Consider the following 18,904-nt stretch of genomic DNA (forward strand, 5'->3'; position numbering starts at 1 on the left):
TTCAATACATCTATAAAAAAACTTAAAGGAGGCAGTGTGGGCATAGATGACCCTTGTCTTGGCAGGAGATGTCATGGAAGGGTAGAAAATCATTCCTGATCACTCCTGTCCTCTCTTTACTGGACATAACCTCGTTTCATCCCTCCAATAACCTTGAGAAGTAGGTTTTACTATTCCCATTGTGTAGATGAGGAAACAGAGGCCCGACAAAGTTACTTACAATGAGAGTATTACAGAGTTTGATGGTTGAACCCTGGCCTTTTAGGCCTTGGCACTCACATACCACATATGGCCTCTCTTAAGAAAGTAAAACTTCATGGGGCGCCTGGGTGGCACAGTCGGTTAAGCGTCCGACTTCAGCCAGGTCACGATCTCGCGGTCCGTGAGTTCGAGCCCCGCATCAGGCTCTGGGCTGATGGCTCGGAGCCTGGAGCCTGTTTCCGATTCTGTGTCTCCCTCTCTCTCTGCCCCTCTCCCGTTCATGCTCTGTCTCTCTCTGTCCCAAAAATAAATTAAAAAAAAAAAAAACGTTGAAAAAAAATTTAAATAAAAAAAAAAAGAAAGTAAAACTTCAAGAGATCAAAATATTCAAGCATATATTTCATAGACGTAGATAAACTCAGACTCTTTTTCTCCTAAAGATACCCTTAAAAAAGGATTGGGGAGTGAAGCACAGAGAAGGTCACCCAGGCACAAAAATGCTACTACTGCCTCCCAGCTCTCAGAGGAAAGTTCGGATCATCTGTGCTTTGTGTCTTTTCAAACCTCTAGAGCCTAAAAGTCCTTTGTGCCAGCCTTGCTGGCAAGAACTTTGGACCTCTGGGGTCACCTTGGCCAGTTGGGGATTTCTCAGACCAAATTGTGCTATCCTGCTTCTTCCCCTGCCCACCCAACTCCTCTCCAGAGTCACACTTTCCTCATACCCAGGGGGTCACAAACCTCTAGACATTTGATTTTGAAAAGGAGATTTAATAAAACCCTGAAACGAACAGATAGCAGCAGCTGCCTGCGTCTGGCTGATGCTTGGAATGGTACGGAGATCATGAATTCACTTGGATTAGCCATAGGGAAGAAGCCGCTTATGTTGTATGAGCCACATGGAAGTTACCACCCCCTGCTATTAATGCATCATAAGAAGCAGAGCAGATATTTTGGGGTTTTGGTTGGCCAAATTCCCTGGCTTAGCTTCAAGGGAACTGCCCTCCTGGAGGGAGATGAAACTATCTATTCACACAGTCTGCAAAATCTTTTACAGACTGCATAGACTTATTTAGCATTTGGGTATCTGTTATTGACATTGTTGTGCGCTGACTTAAGCCAATTTAATCTATCACTCTTAGCCTTATTTTAGTAGAAATTGGTAGTCTCCAATAGGGAAAGATAGACAAAGGCTGTAGGTATCCCTAGACCTAGTTACCAGCTAGGAAGAAACCTTCTGCTCTGCTAGACCAATTATAAAGTTACAGTACTTAACATAGTATGGTGTTGGCATAAGGAAACAAACCTTTGGAACAAAATAGAGAATCCAGAAACAGACCTGTGTGTATTTGGACATTTTAATACTGGCAAAGGCAGCCTTACAGGTCATTGAGGAAAGGTTGGATTCTTCAGTAAATGGGAATCCTTATGGGGCGCCTGGGTGGCTCAGTCGGTTAGGCAGCTGACTTCGGCTCTTGCGGTCTGTGAGTTCTAGCCCCTCGTCGGGCTCTGTGCTGACAGCTCAGAGCCTGGAGCCTGCTTCATATTCTGTGTCTCCCTCTCTCTGACCCTCCCCTGTACATGCTCTGTCTCAAAAATAAATAAACATTAAAAAAAAATTTAAATGGGAATCCTTATGAGGAAAACAAACAAAAGATAACTAATCCCTGCCTCACACCACACATGTAATCATTTCCAAGGAAATTAAAGACCTAAATGTAAGAGGCAATACTATAAATGGCTTTAGAAGGTAAAAATAGGGGGGGAAACTTCATAATCTCTAGGTTTAGAAGGCTTTCTAAAGGCACAAAGTACCAACCATACAGAGATTGATTTATTTGACTACATTAAATTTAAGAACCTCTGTTCATTGAAGAACACAGTGGAAACATGCCAAATTCTGCCACATATACAAACATTTATTATCAAGCACCTCCCTAAACAGCCTCTCAAGTTGTTCTGCAAGCTTACTGGAATGCCAACTGTCTGACACCACTTCACATGAACGTTTCCTCAAGACAAATGGAATGATTATCCCTGTGCCAGGATCAGCTAATCCCACTGGTGATTAGCTGGTGTGACAGTAAAATCCCCTAGAAGAAACAGAACACAGTGGATTCAGAATCCTAGACCCGGTGCACCATTTTGGAGGATGGATGTGTCAGGTTCTTTTTATGCAAGGGTTAGAGTATCTGAGAATATTTCTAGAACATTCTTCATTCCACCAGTAAAGAATTTCATTTCTAACAACTGTTATGCTGGTGGATAAAGGCCATGGTGTTGATCAGAGGTGAAGACAACAGAAGCCATGAAGTAGCCTTTTCAGGAGGGAGGGCTTGTGATTAGAGTTTTTTACTTGCTAAAAATGATCATTTCTAGTGAAGATGCTTCAGATTTTAACCATCATTGGAGTGTAGCTTACACACACGTGAGTATGCACACCCATAATGTAGTGTTTTGTTTTGTTTTGTTTTTTAAAGAGAGAGCACAAGAGGGGGGAGGGGCAGAGGGAGAGAGAAACAGACAGACAGACAGACACAATCCCAAGCAGGCTCCATGCTCATCATGGAGCCTGACACGGGGCTCAATCCCACGACCCTGGGATCATGACCTGAGCCGAAATCAAGAGTCAGACACTCAACCAACTCTTGATTTTGGCTCAGATCATGATCTCACGGTTGGTGGGTTTGAGCCCTGCACTGGGCTCTGTGCTGACAGCCCTGACCCAGCTTGGGATTCTTTCTCTCTTCTTCTCTCTCTGCCTCTCGTCTGCTCACATGCGTGCATGCTCTCTCCCTCTCTCTCAAAAGAAATAAACATTAAAAAACAAGTAAACTGTAGGCACCCAACAGCTGTGCTCACCAGACACCAGCCATTTGAGACCTCTCTTCAAGAGTTTTACTATATGCTACCCCCCTGTATCATTATTATTCAAATGAACTCACTTTTTTAACTTCTTAAAAATACACACTTTAGAGGAAATTTTCTAACACGACCATAATATAAAACTGGCATCATTTGCCATAAAAATAAAAGTAAGAGCAATGAAACGATAGCAACAAAGGATATGTCTTTAAATCTAGCCAGCTGCTGCTGCCTGCCTGCCCGCCCAAAGCTCCATGCAGCCTGGTCCTACTCTTAGGAGGCAAGTTAGAAAAGCCTTTTCTTCCGGGAATTCCAGAGTTTGGGGTCTTATGTTTCAATCTTTAATCCACGTGGAGTGGATTTTTGTGTGTGGTGTGAGATGAGAGCCCAATGTCATTCTTCTGCCTGTGGGTATTGTTCTCCCAGCACCACTCGTTGAAGAGACCGTCACTTCCCTCATTGTATGTTCTTGGCACTTTTGTCAAAAATCAGTTGCCCATATGTGTGGATATATTTCAGGGCTCTTGGCAGTGATTTCATGGATCTGATACCAAAAGCAGAGGCAACAAAAATAAAAATAAACAAGTGGGACTGTATTAAACTAAAAAGCTGCAAAGCAAAGGAAATAATCAACAGAGTGGGAAAAAAAGCAACCTACAGAATGGGAGAAAATATTTGCAAATCAGGTATCTGTGAAGGGGTCAATCTCCGGAATATATAAAGAACCCATATATCTCAATAGCAAAAAAGCTAGTAACCTGATTTTAAAATGGGCTAAGAACTTGAACAGACATTTCTCCAAAGAAGATCTACAAATGACTAACTGTATATATGAAAAACTGCTGAATGTCACTAATCATCAGGGGAATGCAAATGACAACCACAATGTGATATCACCTCGCATCTGTCAGGATGGCTATTATTAAAAAACAAAAAAAACAAGTGTTGGTAAGGATATGGAGCAATTGGAACCCTTGCATACTGTTGGTGGGAATGCAAAATGCATCCACTATGAAAAACAGTATGGAGGTTCCTCAAAAAACTTAAAATAGTACTACCATGTGATCCAGCAATCGCACTTCTTTTGGGTATACATCCAAAGAAATTGAAGTCAGGATCTGGGAGAGATATAATCACTCCCATGTTCTTTGCAGCACCCTTCATGATAGCCAAGATGTGGAAACAACCTAAATGTGGTATATACGTCCAATAGAATACTATTCCACCTTTAAAAAGAAGGATATTCTGAATGTGTGGCAATGTGGATGAACCTGTGCTAAAGTGAAATAAGCCAGTCACAAAAAGATAAGATACTACATCATTTCACTTACATGAGGTATCTAAAATAGTCAAACTCGTAGAATCACAGAGCGAAATGGTGCTAACCAGGGGCTGGAGGGACGGAAAAATGGGGAGTTACTAACCTACGGGTGTAAAGTTTCAGGCAAGCGAGATGAATAAGCTGTAGAGATCTACAGCCGACAATACTGTATTGTACGCTTAAAATTTCCTATGAGGGTAGATCTCGTGGGGACTGTTCTTATCACCCTAAAATAAAATTGTTGAAATATAAAGAGAGGGTCACCTGAGTGGCTCAGTCGGTTAAGCATCCAACTCTTGATTTGGGCTCAGGTCATTGACCTCACAGTTCTTGAGTTCGAGCCCGCATCAGGCTCCCTGCTGACAGCGTGGAGCCTGCTCGGGATTCTCTCTCTCCCCTCACTCAGAATAAGTCAGTTTTTAAACATGATAAAAATAAAATGTAAAGAGAGAGAAGTGTTCATTCTCTGGGGCACTCTTTTGAAGCTGAGAAAACTCCCTCACTAGCCAAGCCGCTGTTAAGAGTCCTCTTGCTGGCTCTAAACCCACCTCTGGGAACCACCACCCCATTGTACTTGATACAGTACTGAGAGACAAAGGGTTAACTTAATGTTACCAAGGGGCTGGTGTATGATGGAAGTCTTAAAGTCTTGTAGCACAACCTTCCGACATGGATGTTAGTGATTTCCATTTTACAGATGAGCAAACTGAGGCTCAGAGAGGTGATGGGACATGGCTAGAGCCAGAATGAGGAGCTGGGTCTGTCTGACCTTTCCTCGTCACCCTCAGCAAACAGCACTTGTTCTTACCTCTCCTCTCCTCCCTGCATTGACCAGCCACATTTATCCAAAAGGCCCGGACTCTATCCAGGGAAGAACCGAGTTTTCCTGGAACTATGGTTCTTTGTCTTTACTGACCAAACACAAGATGATTCTGGAGTATTGCTCTGCCCCAGGTCATGTTTTTACTGTTAGCCTGTCCTTCCAGAATGGAAGGGGCGAACATCAAAGCGTTCAGGCTGCCTTTTATTAGTAACTTGGCTGTATTTTATGGTTTGGAGGTTTGGCTTTTACTTCCCAGGAATTACTCAAAACCAAAAGAGAACTTGGCATTGTCAGGAAGTTTCCGTGGGCCTTGTTGTCCCTTCCCTCGCTGGTCCTTCTGGAGCCTCTGCTCATTTCAGCAAGGAGCACCCTTGCTGAAGCCCCTGTAGGCAGAGGCCATGGCCACCTCAGGGCCCACCCTGCTGTCCCCAAACAGGGCCACGTGGCCACATCCAGGCCATTTCCTCGTGTCATTGATCCAGTGAATACTTTCAACCAGGTATGAAGGTCTCCCCAGCACTGTCTAGGCATGAGGAAAGGTGCAGGATGAGCAACTATGTACTCCTGCCCTCTGTAGATTTGGGGTAGAGGAGCTGGTGTCAGCCAGTCCTGGGCTCTCAGGTCCTACCTACTTCCCCAGAGCTTCCATTTGCCCATCTCTGAAATGGGCCAGCCCTCCCAGGATTACATGGAATGACACAGACAAGCGTGTTTCAGGAGCCATCAAGTGCTGAGCCCACATAAGGGAATGAATGGTGTTATTGCAGTCTGGGGGGAGCCGCAAGATTTCTGCCCACTAAGCAGCCACGGTCCAGCATATAATCAGCTCTTTCATTATGTGGTTCTTACTTCTAACAGTAAGAACTGCAGGGTTTCGGAGGAATGAGAGAGCCACAGGGGTCCCCAAGATGGCAGCTCGTCCCAGGAAGAATGAATACTCTAAACCAGAAGGAGAAGGCGGTCAGGGACCAGAGGCAGGGGAGGGGAGGGCCCACTCTCTCCCTCTTGGGCTGTCTGCCTCTGGCCTGGAAAAGGTCAGTTCCTGGGGATTTGCTACAGAGCAGAAGCTACTTCAAGGCTAATAAAATCAACGAACCACAAATATCAGGCCCCGTATGGTCAACATCTTTCAACCCAGAAGGATAGAGCATGGACAGTAACTGGGGACATCACCCTACTAAAAACATGTCCACCCGCTTCACATGTGTTCTCCCACTTTAGATCCGGGACAGGAGCCTGACTCAAAGGCTGTGCAGGGTCAGCAACCCAAGTGACCATCTTTGGCTGAACGAATAAACAAAATGTGGCATATCCTTCCGGTGGAATGTTACTCAGCCTTGAAAAGGAAGGAAATTCCAGCACATGCTGCCACATGGATGGACCTAGAGGCCATTAGCTAAGTGAAAGCAGCTTGTCACAAAAGGACAAATGTATCAGTCCATTTGTATGAGGTACTTAGAGTAGTCAGACTCATGCAGACAGAAAGCAGAATGATTGCCAGGAGCTGGGGAAAGGGGGAATTGTTTAATAGGTACAGGGCTTCAGATTTGCAAAATAGAGTTCTGGGGATGGGTGTTGGTGATGATTGCACACCATAGTGGATGTACTTAATGCCACTGAACCGTATGCTTAAAAATGGTTAAGATGATGGAGCACCTGGCTGGCTCGGTCAATAGAGCATGCACCTCTTGGTCTCAGAGTCAGGAGTTCGAGCCCCATGTCAGGCATGGGGCCTACTTTAAAAAAAAATGATAAAAATGGCAAATTTTATGTGTCTTTTACCACAATTAAAACTTTTTAAAAACCAGGGGTGCCGGTGGCTCAGTCAGTTAAGCGTCCAGCTCCAGCTCGGGTTATGATCTTGTGGTCCGTGAGTTCCAGCCCCGCATCGGGCTCTGTGCTGACAGCTCGGAGCCTGGAGCCTGCTTCGGATTCTGTGTCTCCCTCTCTCTCTGCCCCTCCCCCACTCACGCTCTGTCTCTCTCTGTCTCTCAAAAATGAATAAAATCTAAAAAAAAATTTTTTTAACTTTTTAAAAACCAGAAAAATAACTCAGAATACCTCCTGAGGCTCCAGGAAGGGTGCCGTTGGAGACCTCCCCTGCATCCGTCTCCCCATTAATCCATCACAGCCCTGTAGCAGGGTTGGGGGGGGTCATTTTGCAGGGGATGAATGGGAGGTGAGTTTATGGAGGCTTGTCATGTAGAAAATACAAGACACGATTTTTCCACGCCCAGCTCACACTCAGCATGGTAAGGGGGTATGGGAGTCCTGCCCACTCCAGAGCATGACTGTGGGCTGGCAGAATGGCCTGTGCTATTCAAATGTGTGCATGGGCCCAGGCGCCCTCCCTGCATGGAAGTTTGTAATAAAATGCGCGCACGAAGCTGCGTTACTGCACACAGATCCGCGTCCTCAGGAGCTGCGCCAGAAGGGGCTTAAATAGATTTGTTAAGCTGAGCTGTTTATTCGTTGTGGAGCCATGTCTTAGTTTCAAATCCCTTCGTGATCAGGATGTACCCTATACTTCTTGTATTGGACACAGAAACCACGCAGTTCTGGGCACAAAGATCATGTCTGTTGAATCAATGAATGGATACCTATTGGTAGGTAAATTAGCACAACACCTAGTCCCATTTGTGCTTTCTACCCACTCCTTATCCAATCCGCTGGCACACCTCTGAGGGTCCTTTAACTGATGAGCTGGGATGGCAGATTTTTATGACTCGGGCAGTGGGAGATACCAGATGTTTCAATCCCTCAGTAACCTCAGAACTTCTTTTCTTTAAAACTTTTTTTGGTGGTGGTGGGGGGGGGCACCTGGGTGGCTTAGTCAGTTAAGTGTCCGACTTTGGCTCAGGTCATGGTCTCATGGTTTGTGAGTTCGAGCCCCACGTCCGGCTCTATGCTGACAGCTCAGAGCCTGGAGCCTGCTTCAGATTCTGTGTTTCCCTCTCTCTGCTCTCCTCTCTTACTCTCTCTCTCTCTCTCTTTCTCTGTCAGAAATAAACATTAAAAAAAATAAAAAAGTAAAACTTAAAAAAAAAATTTTTTTTTATTTATCTAAGAGAACGAGTGGGGGAGGGGGGACAGAGGATCCAAAGCGGGCTTTGTGCTGACAGCAGCGAGCCCAATGTGGGGCTCAAACTCATGAACCGTGAGATCATGACCTGAGCCAAAGTCAGGTGCTTAATCTACTGGGCCGCCCACGTGCCCCATAACTTGGAAACTTCTAACCTCTACCCAAATCCTAAAGCTGCGCCTTCACTTTAACACTGCAGATCTGTGAGTTAAGACATCCATGCGGGCGTGTTGGAAACAAGCTAAGCGTTCACCACTAGGCACCTGGGTCGGTAAAGTAGGATACGTTTGTGCAGTAGACAGCCAATATCCAGTAGAGACGAAGTTGTATAAGAATGATGACGTGGCATGAAGTCCATAGTTGAGTGTTTTATCTAAATGTGTGCGTGTTATTTGTTCAGATACACCCATAATGCGCGCGTGCGTGTGTGTGTGTGTGTGTATACAGAGTGCGTGTGTGTGCATGCATGTGTATGTGAGGTCCGCAAACCAGCAGCAGCACCAGAGAAGGTGTCAGACATGCACATTCTCAGGCCCCACCCCAGATCTACTGAATCAGAAAATCTGGGGCTGGTCCCCAGCCATCTGTTTTCACACGCCCCACCCCCCTCCACCAAGAGATTCTGATCATACCCAAGTTTGAGAACCCCTGGCTCATTGCGTTCCCGACACCCCTTTCCTTCCCCTGGACTCACTTGTGTCTCTTCTCCAGGCCCTGATCCAGCTGCCCCCCTATATCTCTCAGTGTGACGAGGTGCTGCAGTTCTTTGAGACAAGACCTGAAGACCTGAATCCCCCCAAAGAGTAAGTTGGCGTGTGTACAGCTTCCCAGAGTGTGCCCTCACAGCCGTCCCTGCTGCCAAGCCATCCCCAAGAAGAACGGGAGTATAGCGGAGTAAAGATTTTCTCTTAATTTGAGAGAGAGAGAGAGAGAGAACATGCGAGTGGGGCAGAGGGGCAAAAAGAGAGGGAGAGAGAGAATCCCAAGCAGGCTCCGCACTCAGCACAGAGCCTGATGTGGGACTCAATCCCACGACACTGGGATCATGACCTGAGCCAAAATCAAGAGTCGGACTGAGCCACCCAGACGCCGCTAAAGCAAAGTAAAAATTGTGCTGGATCCCATTGATTGAGCCCTGGTGGGGCCTTGCTCCATGTGGCCCTCCCAGGGAAGGAACCCCCTATAGATCCACACTTAACCATGGAACGCATGGAGCATGCTAGAAACAGGAGGCTACGGGCCCTTGAGGCAGGGCCTGTGCAGGAGATTCATCCCAGTGCCTTGCCCACAAGGGTGAATGTGCTCAGGACCGTGAGGGAGATGGACGGGTGAGTGACGAGACCCGCTCAGGGTTATGGGGCCAGGGCCGGGATTTGATCTTGGTCGTCCAGGGTCCAGTGCTATCCAAAATGTTCACCACAGCCCCTACAGCAGACAGACGGCGCTTCCTGGCGCCTGTCCGTGCACAGCCGATAGTCCCCACCGCCTGGGGCACGCGGCAAAGGATTTCCCCACCTGCCTTCTAGCTTTCACATACCAGGAGTTGATGGCACCAGATGCCCCGCCAGTGAGACAGTGATATACACATAGTGCTTTTTGACAAGTTTTGTTGTGTGGGAGACCACCATGTGGTCTGCAGTCGCCATGAGGGGAGGGGAGACCAGCCTACAGGTGCAGGGCTGTCATGGGGTCCTAGGAGCAAGAGACAGCACCTGTCAGGAAGGGCTGAGAAGTGCCAGCCAGGCTCTTTGACCAGAGAGAGAGAGAGAGAGAGAGAGAGAGAGAGAGAGCACGTGCACACACACACATGCACACCAATAGAACATCCACTAAAAATACAAAACATCGCCTGGACTGTACCAAAGAAAGCACAAAGTAACAGCTACGGCAGCTAACCAGCATCCTGCTGGAGGATATGTATCTAGTTCCAAGAGGCTTCCTGGAAAGAAGGAAAAGTTCCCAATTTCTGTTTCCTTTTCCTGCTTGTCCCCTTGAACAAGTGTCTTGACTTCCTTGAGCTTCTGTTTCATCAGCAAGGTGGGCTTGGCTGACCTTGATCGCATCATGGTTGTGAGGCTTGAACACCACCCTGCCGATAAAGGAGAGTCTGGCACGTGGCAGGTACTTACCTGGTGACGTCTTCCTATCTTTAAAGCGGGCTTTGAAGGGGAAGGTAGGAGGGTTGCTGAGGGCCCAGGGGATGGCTCTGGGGCCCCTCAGGCAGTCCCTGGTGGGCCTTGGTTATTGGCTTAGGAAGGAATGAACAGCAGCAAAGCAGCTGGTCCCTTGGTCAGCCTCCTGAAGCTCGTTCCCGAGTCAGGGCTGAAGGTGGAGACTGGGGGTCTTTCCCAGCAGTCTTGAGGCAGACAGGAGATGGATTCCAAACGGTGCTGTTAAAGGAAGGTTTTCGCTGCCGTGCACGGGAAAACTTGGGACCTTGCCAGGCATGTCGCACAGAGAGGTAATGTGCCTACATGAGCCCACACATGCTGCTGCTGCTGGAAACCAAGAGCCCTCTCCTGCCCCCAGCCCCCTGCCCCAGCTGCAGCACCCCCTGCCCCTGGCCAGGCCAGGGTTCGGGCAGGAGAGTGGGCCCCAGCCAGGTCTCCTGGGTTCTGATGTTGGCTGAGGTGCTTCGCCTCCCTGGGCCTCCGTGTCTCCGTCTGTGAAATGGAGTAACCCTCGAGGATTGTCGTGAGGGTTCACTGGGGCGGTCCAGATACAGCGCTCTGGCCAGCAGTGTCTCCACAGCAAGTGCCAGGAAGCCTGAGCCACATTATTCCTCCGTAGCTCTCACCACCACCACCCCCCAACCCCCCACGCACGGGTGATGAAGTTTAGCCCCACTGAGGTAGTGCCTGGCCAGGGGACATCACGATCAACCTGTGCAGCCCAGCACTGGGGCCCTGCCACTCCTCCCAGCTGCACAGGAGTGTGGCCCCAGGCTCAGGGGATTGTCTGAGCCCCCTCACCCCCTTCCAAGATAATGGTGAAAGCATCATTACACGGTGGCTAAAAAGCCAGACTGTAAAATGAGACTAAATTTGGGCACCTGGGTGGCTCAGTCAGTTAAGCATCTGACCTCAGCTCAGATGTTGATAGATGCATATTCGTAATGGACAAAAAGCGGAAACAACCCAAATGCCCATCAGCTGATGATCAGATCGGCAAAGTGTGGTTTACCCACATGAGGGAATAGCATTCAGCCATCAGATGGTATGAAATACTGACACATGGTACAACATGGATGGCCCTTGGAAACATTCCACCCAAAAGAAGGCCATCACAAAAAGCCTCTTGCTGTATGATCCCTTTCATATGAAACGTCCAGAATAGACCAGTCATTAAAGGTAGCAAGCAAATTAGTGTTTGCGAGCTATTCGGAGGGGTGGGGATAGGAAGTGACCATTATAGGTACAGGGCTTCCCTGTGGAATGATGAATATTTTTTTGGAATTAGGGTGATGATTGCACAACCTTGCGAAGATGCCAAAAACCAGTGGACTCTACACTTTAAAAGAATGAATTTTATGATGTGTGAATGATAGCTCAATTTTTGAAAATTAGGTAAATCTGGGGCGCCTGGGTGGCTTGGTTGGTTAAGTGTCTGACTTCGGCTCAAGTCGTGATCTCGCGGTTAGTGAGTTCGAGCCCCGTGTCAGGCTCTCTGTTCTCAGCGCGGAGCCTGCTTCCGATCCTCTGTCCACCTCTCTCTCGGCCCCTCGCCTGCTTGCTCGCGTTCTCTCTTTCTCTCTCAAAAATAAATAAACATAAAACAAAAATTAGGTATGTAGATCTGGCTTCCGCTTGCTACTTACTAGCTGTGTAGCCTTAGGCAAGTTACCTAACCTCTCTGGGCCTCATTTTCCTCATCTATAAAATAGGCATTAAAAGAGTACTTATTCCCAAGGGCTGTTCTGAGTGTTAAGTGAGTGAACTAAACAGTATCTAGCAGGGTACTGGCATATGGTAATAACATTTGGCTAATGTTATTGCCACCACAACATCTGTCTCAACCCAACCACCCTGTCACCTCCCTTTTCTCTTTATAGCATTGGAAACCTTTTTACTACTGGGATAATTTACTTAAAAAGTATGTGTAAACCCTGATTTGTCATACTGTATTTGTGATGCAGCGGTATGTACACATTCTGATGTGGTTGACAAATACAAGGGTTGACAAATACATTACTCACTGTTCGGTGTGAATTCTAGCCCACGGTAGTGTTCTCTCTGTCACCACGAGGGAGATGTGTTTTCTTCACTGCTATCCAGACTCCTACCCAGTGTTATAGTGTGTTCCCCTCACCACTTACTGCCAAGAGCTTTCTGCTTCGTGTATATGGCTCAGGGCACCCCCAGGAGGTGGGACAGGGCCTCTGCTGTGCCTGACGAGGTGCGCATCAGGCTCAGTGCAACATGGGGGCCTACTCTTGCTTTTATACTGCATGCCCCCACATCAGCTCCTCCCCAGGGCCCCCTACTCTACAAATAGAGTGGAGATGCTAGTCCCCAGGGCACCGAAGCACTTATCAGGCAAAAGGAGTAAATGAAAAGGAGTTCTTTCTTCTTTGAAGAGTCTGGGTCCCTGGGGCTGACTTGGCTTTTCTTCATTCACTGGAGATGATGTGGAATGGAGAATCTCCGTTTCCTAATGGAATAACTCATGTCGCTATATAACAGTACTGACTTGTTATTCTCTCCCACCCCTTTCTTTCCTGTGCAGGGAGCATGTTGGGAAAAAGAAATCTGGTAAGAATATTTTTCCATTTTCTCCTATTCATTCAATGGTGAGCATACCCCTACTCTGCACCGATGGTTGCCAATCCCTGGGCACTGCCTGAGGGATACAGCATGGGACTGGGTGGATGGGTGGATGGATGGGTTGATGCTTGATTGATTGGTTGATACCCCAGTCTGTTTTCCAAAAAAAGTGTTGGAGGTTGTTGCATCCTGTGTCAAAAAGTTAGAGTGGATAAGACCTGCTGTCTTTCCCTGAGAATGCCTCAGAGGAATAGGGGAGCCCGATATCTCCTGACCACCTGTAGGGGATTAAATACCTTTATTCTGCTGTAGACAGAGGAATGTGGTGACTCACAGCTAAGAGCATTCTTCTCAGGTGTTGGAAGGGGTCACAAAAGGAGGGACACTGGGTCTTAAAGAGTGAACGGGAGCTTTCCACAGAGCGAAGGGGCAGTTAGGGCTGCGGGGAGGTGCACAGGCGGGAGGCACAGGTTTGGGCCCAGCCTCTGGGCTGCTATTATTGCTGGGCAATAAGGGCCACTCTTTCCACCACCTCTGGCACTCACTCCCTTCTCCCGGGCACCAGTTCCCTTCCTTCCCAGCACCCCTTCCACTCCCTAGAGCAGTGATGGGAAAAGAGAAGGTGGGGATTTAGGTATGCACAGAGGAATGATTGAGTCATCGCAGGCCTGGGGTTGATAACTTTAGACTCACAATAGTCCAACCTTTTCTTCTGCAAACCCAGTATTATCTGCCCCCCCTCCCCGTATCTGCAGAGTCCCCTACGCACACCACCACACCTGGAGCCAGCATGGTCCTCAGAGCTTCCAGAATTCCAAGTTCTTTTATGTATCTAGGACTCCAGGAAGTTTGAGGGCATTGATAATGCTGTGGGGAGAGAAGGGCCAAGCAGAGATCCCAGAAGTAAAAAAGGATGCCTGCCTCCTCTCGTGGCCCTCCATTTCCTCATCTGTAAAATGGGGGATAATAATAGTAATCCATCTTGGAGGGTTATTGTAGGATTTATAGTAATATGTATAAAGCACTCAGACCAGTGCCTGGCACATTTTAAGTGATACGTGTTTGCTGCCGTCTTTATAGTGCTGCCATTAATTCAAAGCACATGGATGTCCCTGTCCAGCATCAGTAGAAATTCCAAATTCAGTAGCCCTGGTCCCTTTACTGCCCCCTGGGTACAGGGCCTGTGGTCAGCTTTACAGGGCCCAAGCTGTGCTTGCAAGGGAAAGTAGAGAGGAGCTAGGTCTCTGCCTCAAGGTCTCGTGTCTGGAACGAACGCCCGCCTTTCCCCAACCAGTCTGTTTAGAGCTGCACTTTGCGTTTAATAAGTACTGGCCAGAGCCATGGCATCCTGTTCAAGCTGTGCACGGCCCTTGGGCTCTGAGGATAATGATACGTTTCTTAGAAAAGAACAGAGAGGAGAAGAGGAACTCTTGGGCTGATCACAAGAGTTTCTGGCTTTGAGTGTGCAGAGACTTTCCTGGAGGGAATGGCTGAAGGAAGAGAGGAAAGAGACAGCTCTAGTTTGCAAAAACCAAAGTGTCCGGTCGGAACAGGCTTGATGAGGGGACTGGTCTGGAAAAGAGAGAAGAAGCTCTAATTTGTGGTGATGACTATTACATCATTCACCTGCAATGATGGAGGGGTGGATTTATTTATAGTTCAGCTGGATGGAAAATAACATTTTTCTTTTCAGACTAAGGACCCATGCGGAGATGAACCTTATTTTTTTATCTGACCTTTGAACTCTTCCTCTGTGTTAGTAATGGCCTTCTTGATTGAGTGTGAAAGGGATTTAAGGTCGACAGCCCAAACCCAGAGATTTCTGTGCTGGTACTCTGAATTGAAGAAAGCTCACCTGTCTCCAGAATTTGCCAGCAGACTTTGGCTAATGTGGTCTCAACTTCTGCTCATCTTGCAAGAAAAAAATCCTCCCACCAAAATTTAAGAGGTCATCTGATTATTTAAGGAGTGTCTTTCTTCTTGATTTTTCTACCCTTTACTTATTGAAGTATACTCTTGATTTACTGGCTCTTCCAGTAAGACTGGCAGTATGGTCAATTTCTGGAAAGAAAATCCCACTTTATCATTGCTCACTATATTTTGCCATAACAAAAAAACTATTGACTGAGTGGCTTAAACGACAGAAGCTTATTTCTTTCCAAGTATGGAGACTGGAAGTCTGAGATCAAGGTGCCGGCATTATCAGGTTCTGGCAAGAGCCCTTTTCCTGGCTTCTAGGCTGCTGCCTTCTCTCTGTGTCCTCCCATGGCAGAGAGAGAGCAAGAGCGAGCCCTCTGGTGTCTCTTCTAGTAAGGGCACTAGCCCCATCCTGGGGGCCCCACCCTCATGACCTCATTGAAACCTAATTACCTCCCAAAGGCCCCACCTCCAGATGCCATCCCATGGGAGTTAAAGTTTCAGTATATGAATTTTAGAGGGACAGAATTCAGTCCATGGCAGTTATCTTTAAAATTCAAAACAAGTCAGGGCACCTGGGTGGCTCAGTCGGTTAAGCATACACCTCCACCTCAGGTCATGATCTTGCGGTCCATGAGTTTGACCCTGACATTGGTCTCTGTGCTGACAGCTCAGAGCCTGGAGCCTGCTTCAGATTCTGTGTCTCCCTCTCTCTCTGCCCCTCCCCTGCTCACTGTTTCTCTCAAAAATAAACATTAAAAATTTTTTTAATAAAATTCAAAACATGTCATCATGAATCAAAACATCCCAACTAGGAAATTCTGTGGTAGATTAGGCACTGTACCTCTTGAGAATATTTTATAGCACTTCCTCAATGTCAAAATCACCCTTCTGCTGTCGAATCTCCTCCTTTATGCTGACCTTTTCCTTCTCTTATTCCTGCTGGACCACAAGAATGACACTGCTTACCTAGGAACACTTTGATTTCAAACTTGTAGCTCCTAGTACTTACCTACCTGCATCAACTTGAGGTATTGCTATTACATGCATTCTAGAGCTTGGGTGCAATATCACTGTCCACCGGTAGGTGTCCACCTAAAGCCTGAAGCCTAGTGTGGCCTGAAGCCTAGTGTGAGAATTCTGGTAGTCAAACCAATGAGGTTTTCGTAAGTTGAGTGCTCTGGGTAAAATGAAGGCAAAAGAACTGTTGGAAAGGCAGCCCCATGCACTTTTTTCTGAACCACTTAATGGCAGGGTACTTCGGTATAAAAGCTGCTGTCGTAGAAGAAGAAGGAGTTGTAAGACAGAGACGTGGCCCCTGAGCGAGTCTTGGAGGAAGTGCCAGCCCTGAGCCCTGTGCCAGTACCAGATCTGCTCATGGCCATCCCAGAGTCCTAACCCTTGCTCCCTGACCTCCTCACTTCCTGGATTTGTGTCTTGTTTGCAGTGAGTCCCGTGATTTTCTGATTCTGTCACTGCTGTTGGTTCTCCCAAATCCCCTTGGCAGCATGGTTGGGAGAGTTGGTGCAGAAATGAATAGATCACTCCATTGATCAGATTCCTGAAAACTATATAAACCTGTATATATAAACCTGTACCACCATCAGTTGTTAAAACTGGGTGGCAACAATTAACTTTTTGGACAGAGCAATCATACTTAACTGGACCCTGACTTAGTCGAAGCTCTATCCCTACTTGTAGGCAAGAAGGAACAGTCTTTGGTCGCCCATAAGATGGACAGGTGCCTTCTGTAACTCTCAACACAGGAGGAGGCTTGGCGCCATGCAAAGCAAAGAGTTTCTAGAAGTTTCCCTTCATCATTTGTCGATTCAGTCCACAAAAATCCGTTGAGTGTCTGTGCTAAGTGGCGAGTGAACAGGACAGACGCAGTTGTTGATTAAATGTTTACTAAGCACCTACTGTGTACCTGACAGTGGTCTAGGCCCCCAGGGAATGCAAAGGTAAACCAAATGTGGGAAGCCTTCTTACAGTCTGGTAGAACGAATAGGTGGATAAAGAAAATGAAATGTTGTAGGTATGGCAAAGGAAGACATTTTAATTTCTTTCTGAGGAAGGAAGTCTGCCAAGGGTGAGTTTTAGAATATTCTTTTTTTTTCCTTCAGATGTTCATTGAGCCTAGTAGGTGCCCTTCACATTCTAGGCCAGATGTTGGCAAACTTTTTCTCTGAAGGGCCAGAAAGCAAATATTTTAGGGTTTGCAGGCCACATACAGGTTCTGTCAATAATAATAATTTTTCCTCTTCCTCTCCTTCTCCTTTACAACCCTATAAAAATAGGACAACTTTCCAAATTCCCTTTGCACCAAAGCAGACCACATGGGCCTGTGAGCCTTTAGGCAGGGAGTCCAACACTAAACAAGAGCCTGCACTCATGGGGCTTATGTTCTAGAGTGGGAAAACAGACAGGAAAACTAGTGACTACACAGACTCTGTGGTTTTTTTTTTTTTTTAAACTCTATGGCAAAATAAAATTAGGTGAGGCAGCGCAGGGTGGTCAAGAGAAGGTTCCGTTGATGAGATACCACTTGAGCAGGACGCTGAACCATGCAATTTCCTATGCCATATTGGGGACAGTGAAGAAGACATGGTCAGAGAGATCAGGCAGGACCCCATGGGCCACCGGGCTTTTCCTGAGTGAGGCAGAGCCACTGTAGGGTCTTGACCTTTGGGGAACATGATCTTACACATCTTTTGAAAGGATCACTATAGCTGCTGTGTCCAGAGCAAATCGTAGCAGTCAAGGCTGGGGCAAGAGACGAGTTAGGCTAAGAATAGGTGGTTCCCACGTGAATGCAGAGGAGAGGAAAAGGCATCCTGAAAACAGCCTATGTTTTCTAGGTACACCAGGGATGAGGGAGCCAAAAGACACGGCCATAAAGGCCAGCAGAGTCCAGATTGTAGAGAACCTGAGGGCATTGGGGAGCCACAGCAGGTGCTGAGCAGGGAGAGGCATGACCAGAGTAGCATTTTTGAAGCAAGCACTCTGCAATATGGAGGACAGACCGGAGGGGCAGGATAGAGACCAGTTATAAGTGTCGTTTCCCTCCTCCCCCCACCCACCACCACCACCATCCCAAAGAAGCCTCACTCAGTCCCTGGTGCAGAGGATGTGAGTAAAGTCAGGTGACGAAGCGCTAAAAAGGTCCACCCTCATCAAACCTGTGGCTCTGTGACAAAGAATCCCGACCTGCCTCCAGGTGGCAGCAGAGAACCCCCAGGCATGAGTACAGCCGCACTGTGACTCCACCAGCCCCCTGACTTCCTGCCCGGAAGACCCTGGGCACCTGAGCAGTGGGCACAAGTTCCAACCTAACTGTGAAGTGGATACTTTTCTCCTGTCTTCTCCAGTTCTTTCTCTCAAGTTAAGGCACAGAGAAACACAGTTGGCCTGGATACAGCCCACCAGAGGGCCAAATCAGAAGAGTAGCTGCATTCCTGGGATTGTGATCCCCAAGGCAGGCTATATCCCGGGGTAAAAACTCTAGACTCTGGAGTCTCTACCTCTTGCATTCCCTGGGGAAATTGTCCCCAGCTCTCAATGGCCAGGAGCCTCCAGCAAGCCAGAATCTACCTCCATTCACTCACGTGGTAGGATCTTTTTGGGCCCAGTGCCAGGTGGTTCAGGACACCATCAAGACTTCCGCTGTCCAGAGCTTATTATCTAGTGGGGGCAGCGGGAGGGGCAATAACCAGCTTGCTCGAAGGCGACTGAAAGCCCGGCTGGGCTGGCTGGGGCGGACTGTTGTGCTCAAGGCAATGAGGAAGTCAGCCCCGCAGGCCAGCCTCAGGAGAGGTGCTGGAGGAGAGAAGATACCCCTGAGAGACACAAGGAAATAAAACTTGGCCTTACTGGTCCCTGGGGGTGCTCACAGGTGCTCATGGGAACCCACAGGGAAGGAAAGCAAGCGGGCCTCA

General features: G+C 47.6%; 1 protein-coding gene across 1 annotated transcript in view; it reads left to right on the top strand.

Annotated features, from left to right (window-relative positions):
• The window catches only part of SH3PXD2B (SH3 and PX domains 2B), a 100,269-nt gene that overhangs the window by 55,794 nt on the left and 25,571 nt on the right, over nucleotides 1-18,904 (top strand). Inside the window, exons 5-6 of the mRNA XM_047072920.1 lie at nucleotides 9,001-9,092; nucleotides 13,015-13,040. Of these exons, the coding sequence (XP_046928876.1) occupies nucleotides 9,001-9,092; nucleotides 13,015-13,040 (118 nt within the window). The remainder of the gene's footprint in view (nucleotides 1-9,000; nucleotides 9,093-13,014; nucleotides 13,041-18,904) is intronic.

The sequence above is a fragment of the Lynx rufus genome, unplaced genomic scaffold (genome assembly GCF_022079265.1).
Source record: "Lynx rufus isolate CCGP_SWC_20201006 ecotype Redwood Valley unplaced genomic scaffold, mLynRuf1.p SCAF_1, whole genome shotgun sequence".
NCBI classification, from domain to species: domain Eukaryota; kingdom Metazoa; phylum Chordata; class Mammalia; order Carnivora; family Felidae; genus Lynx; species Lynx rufus.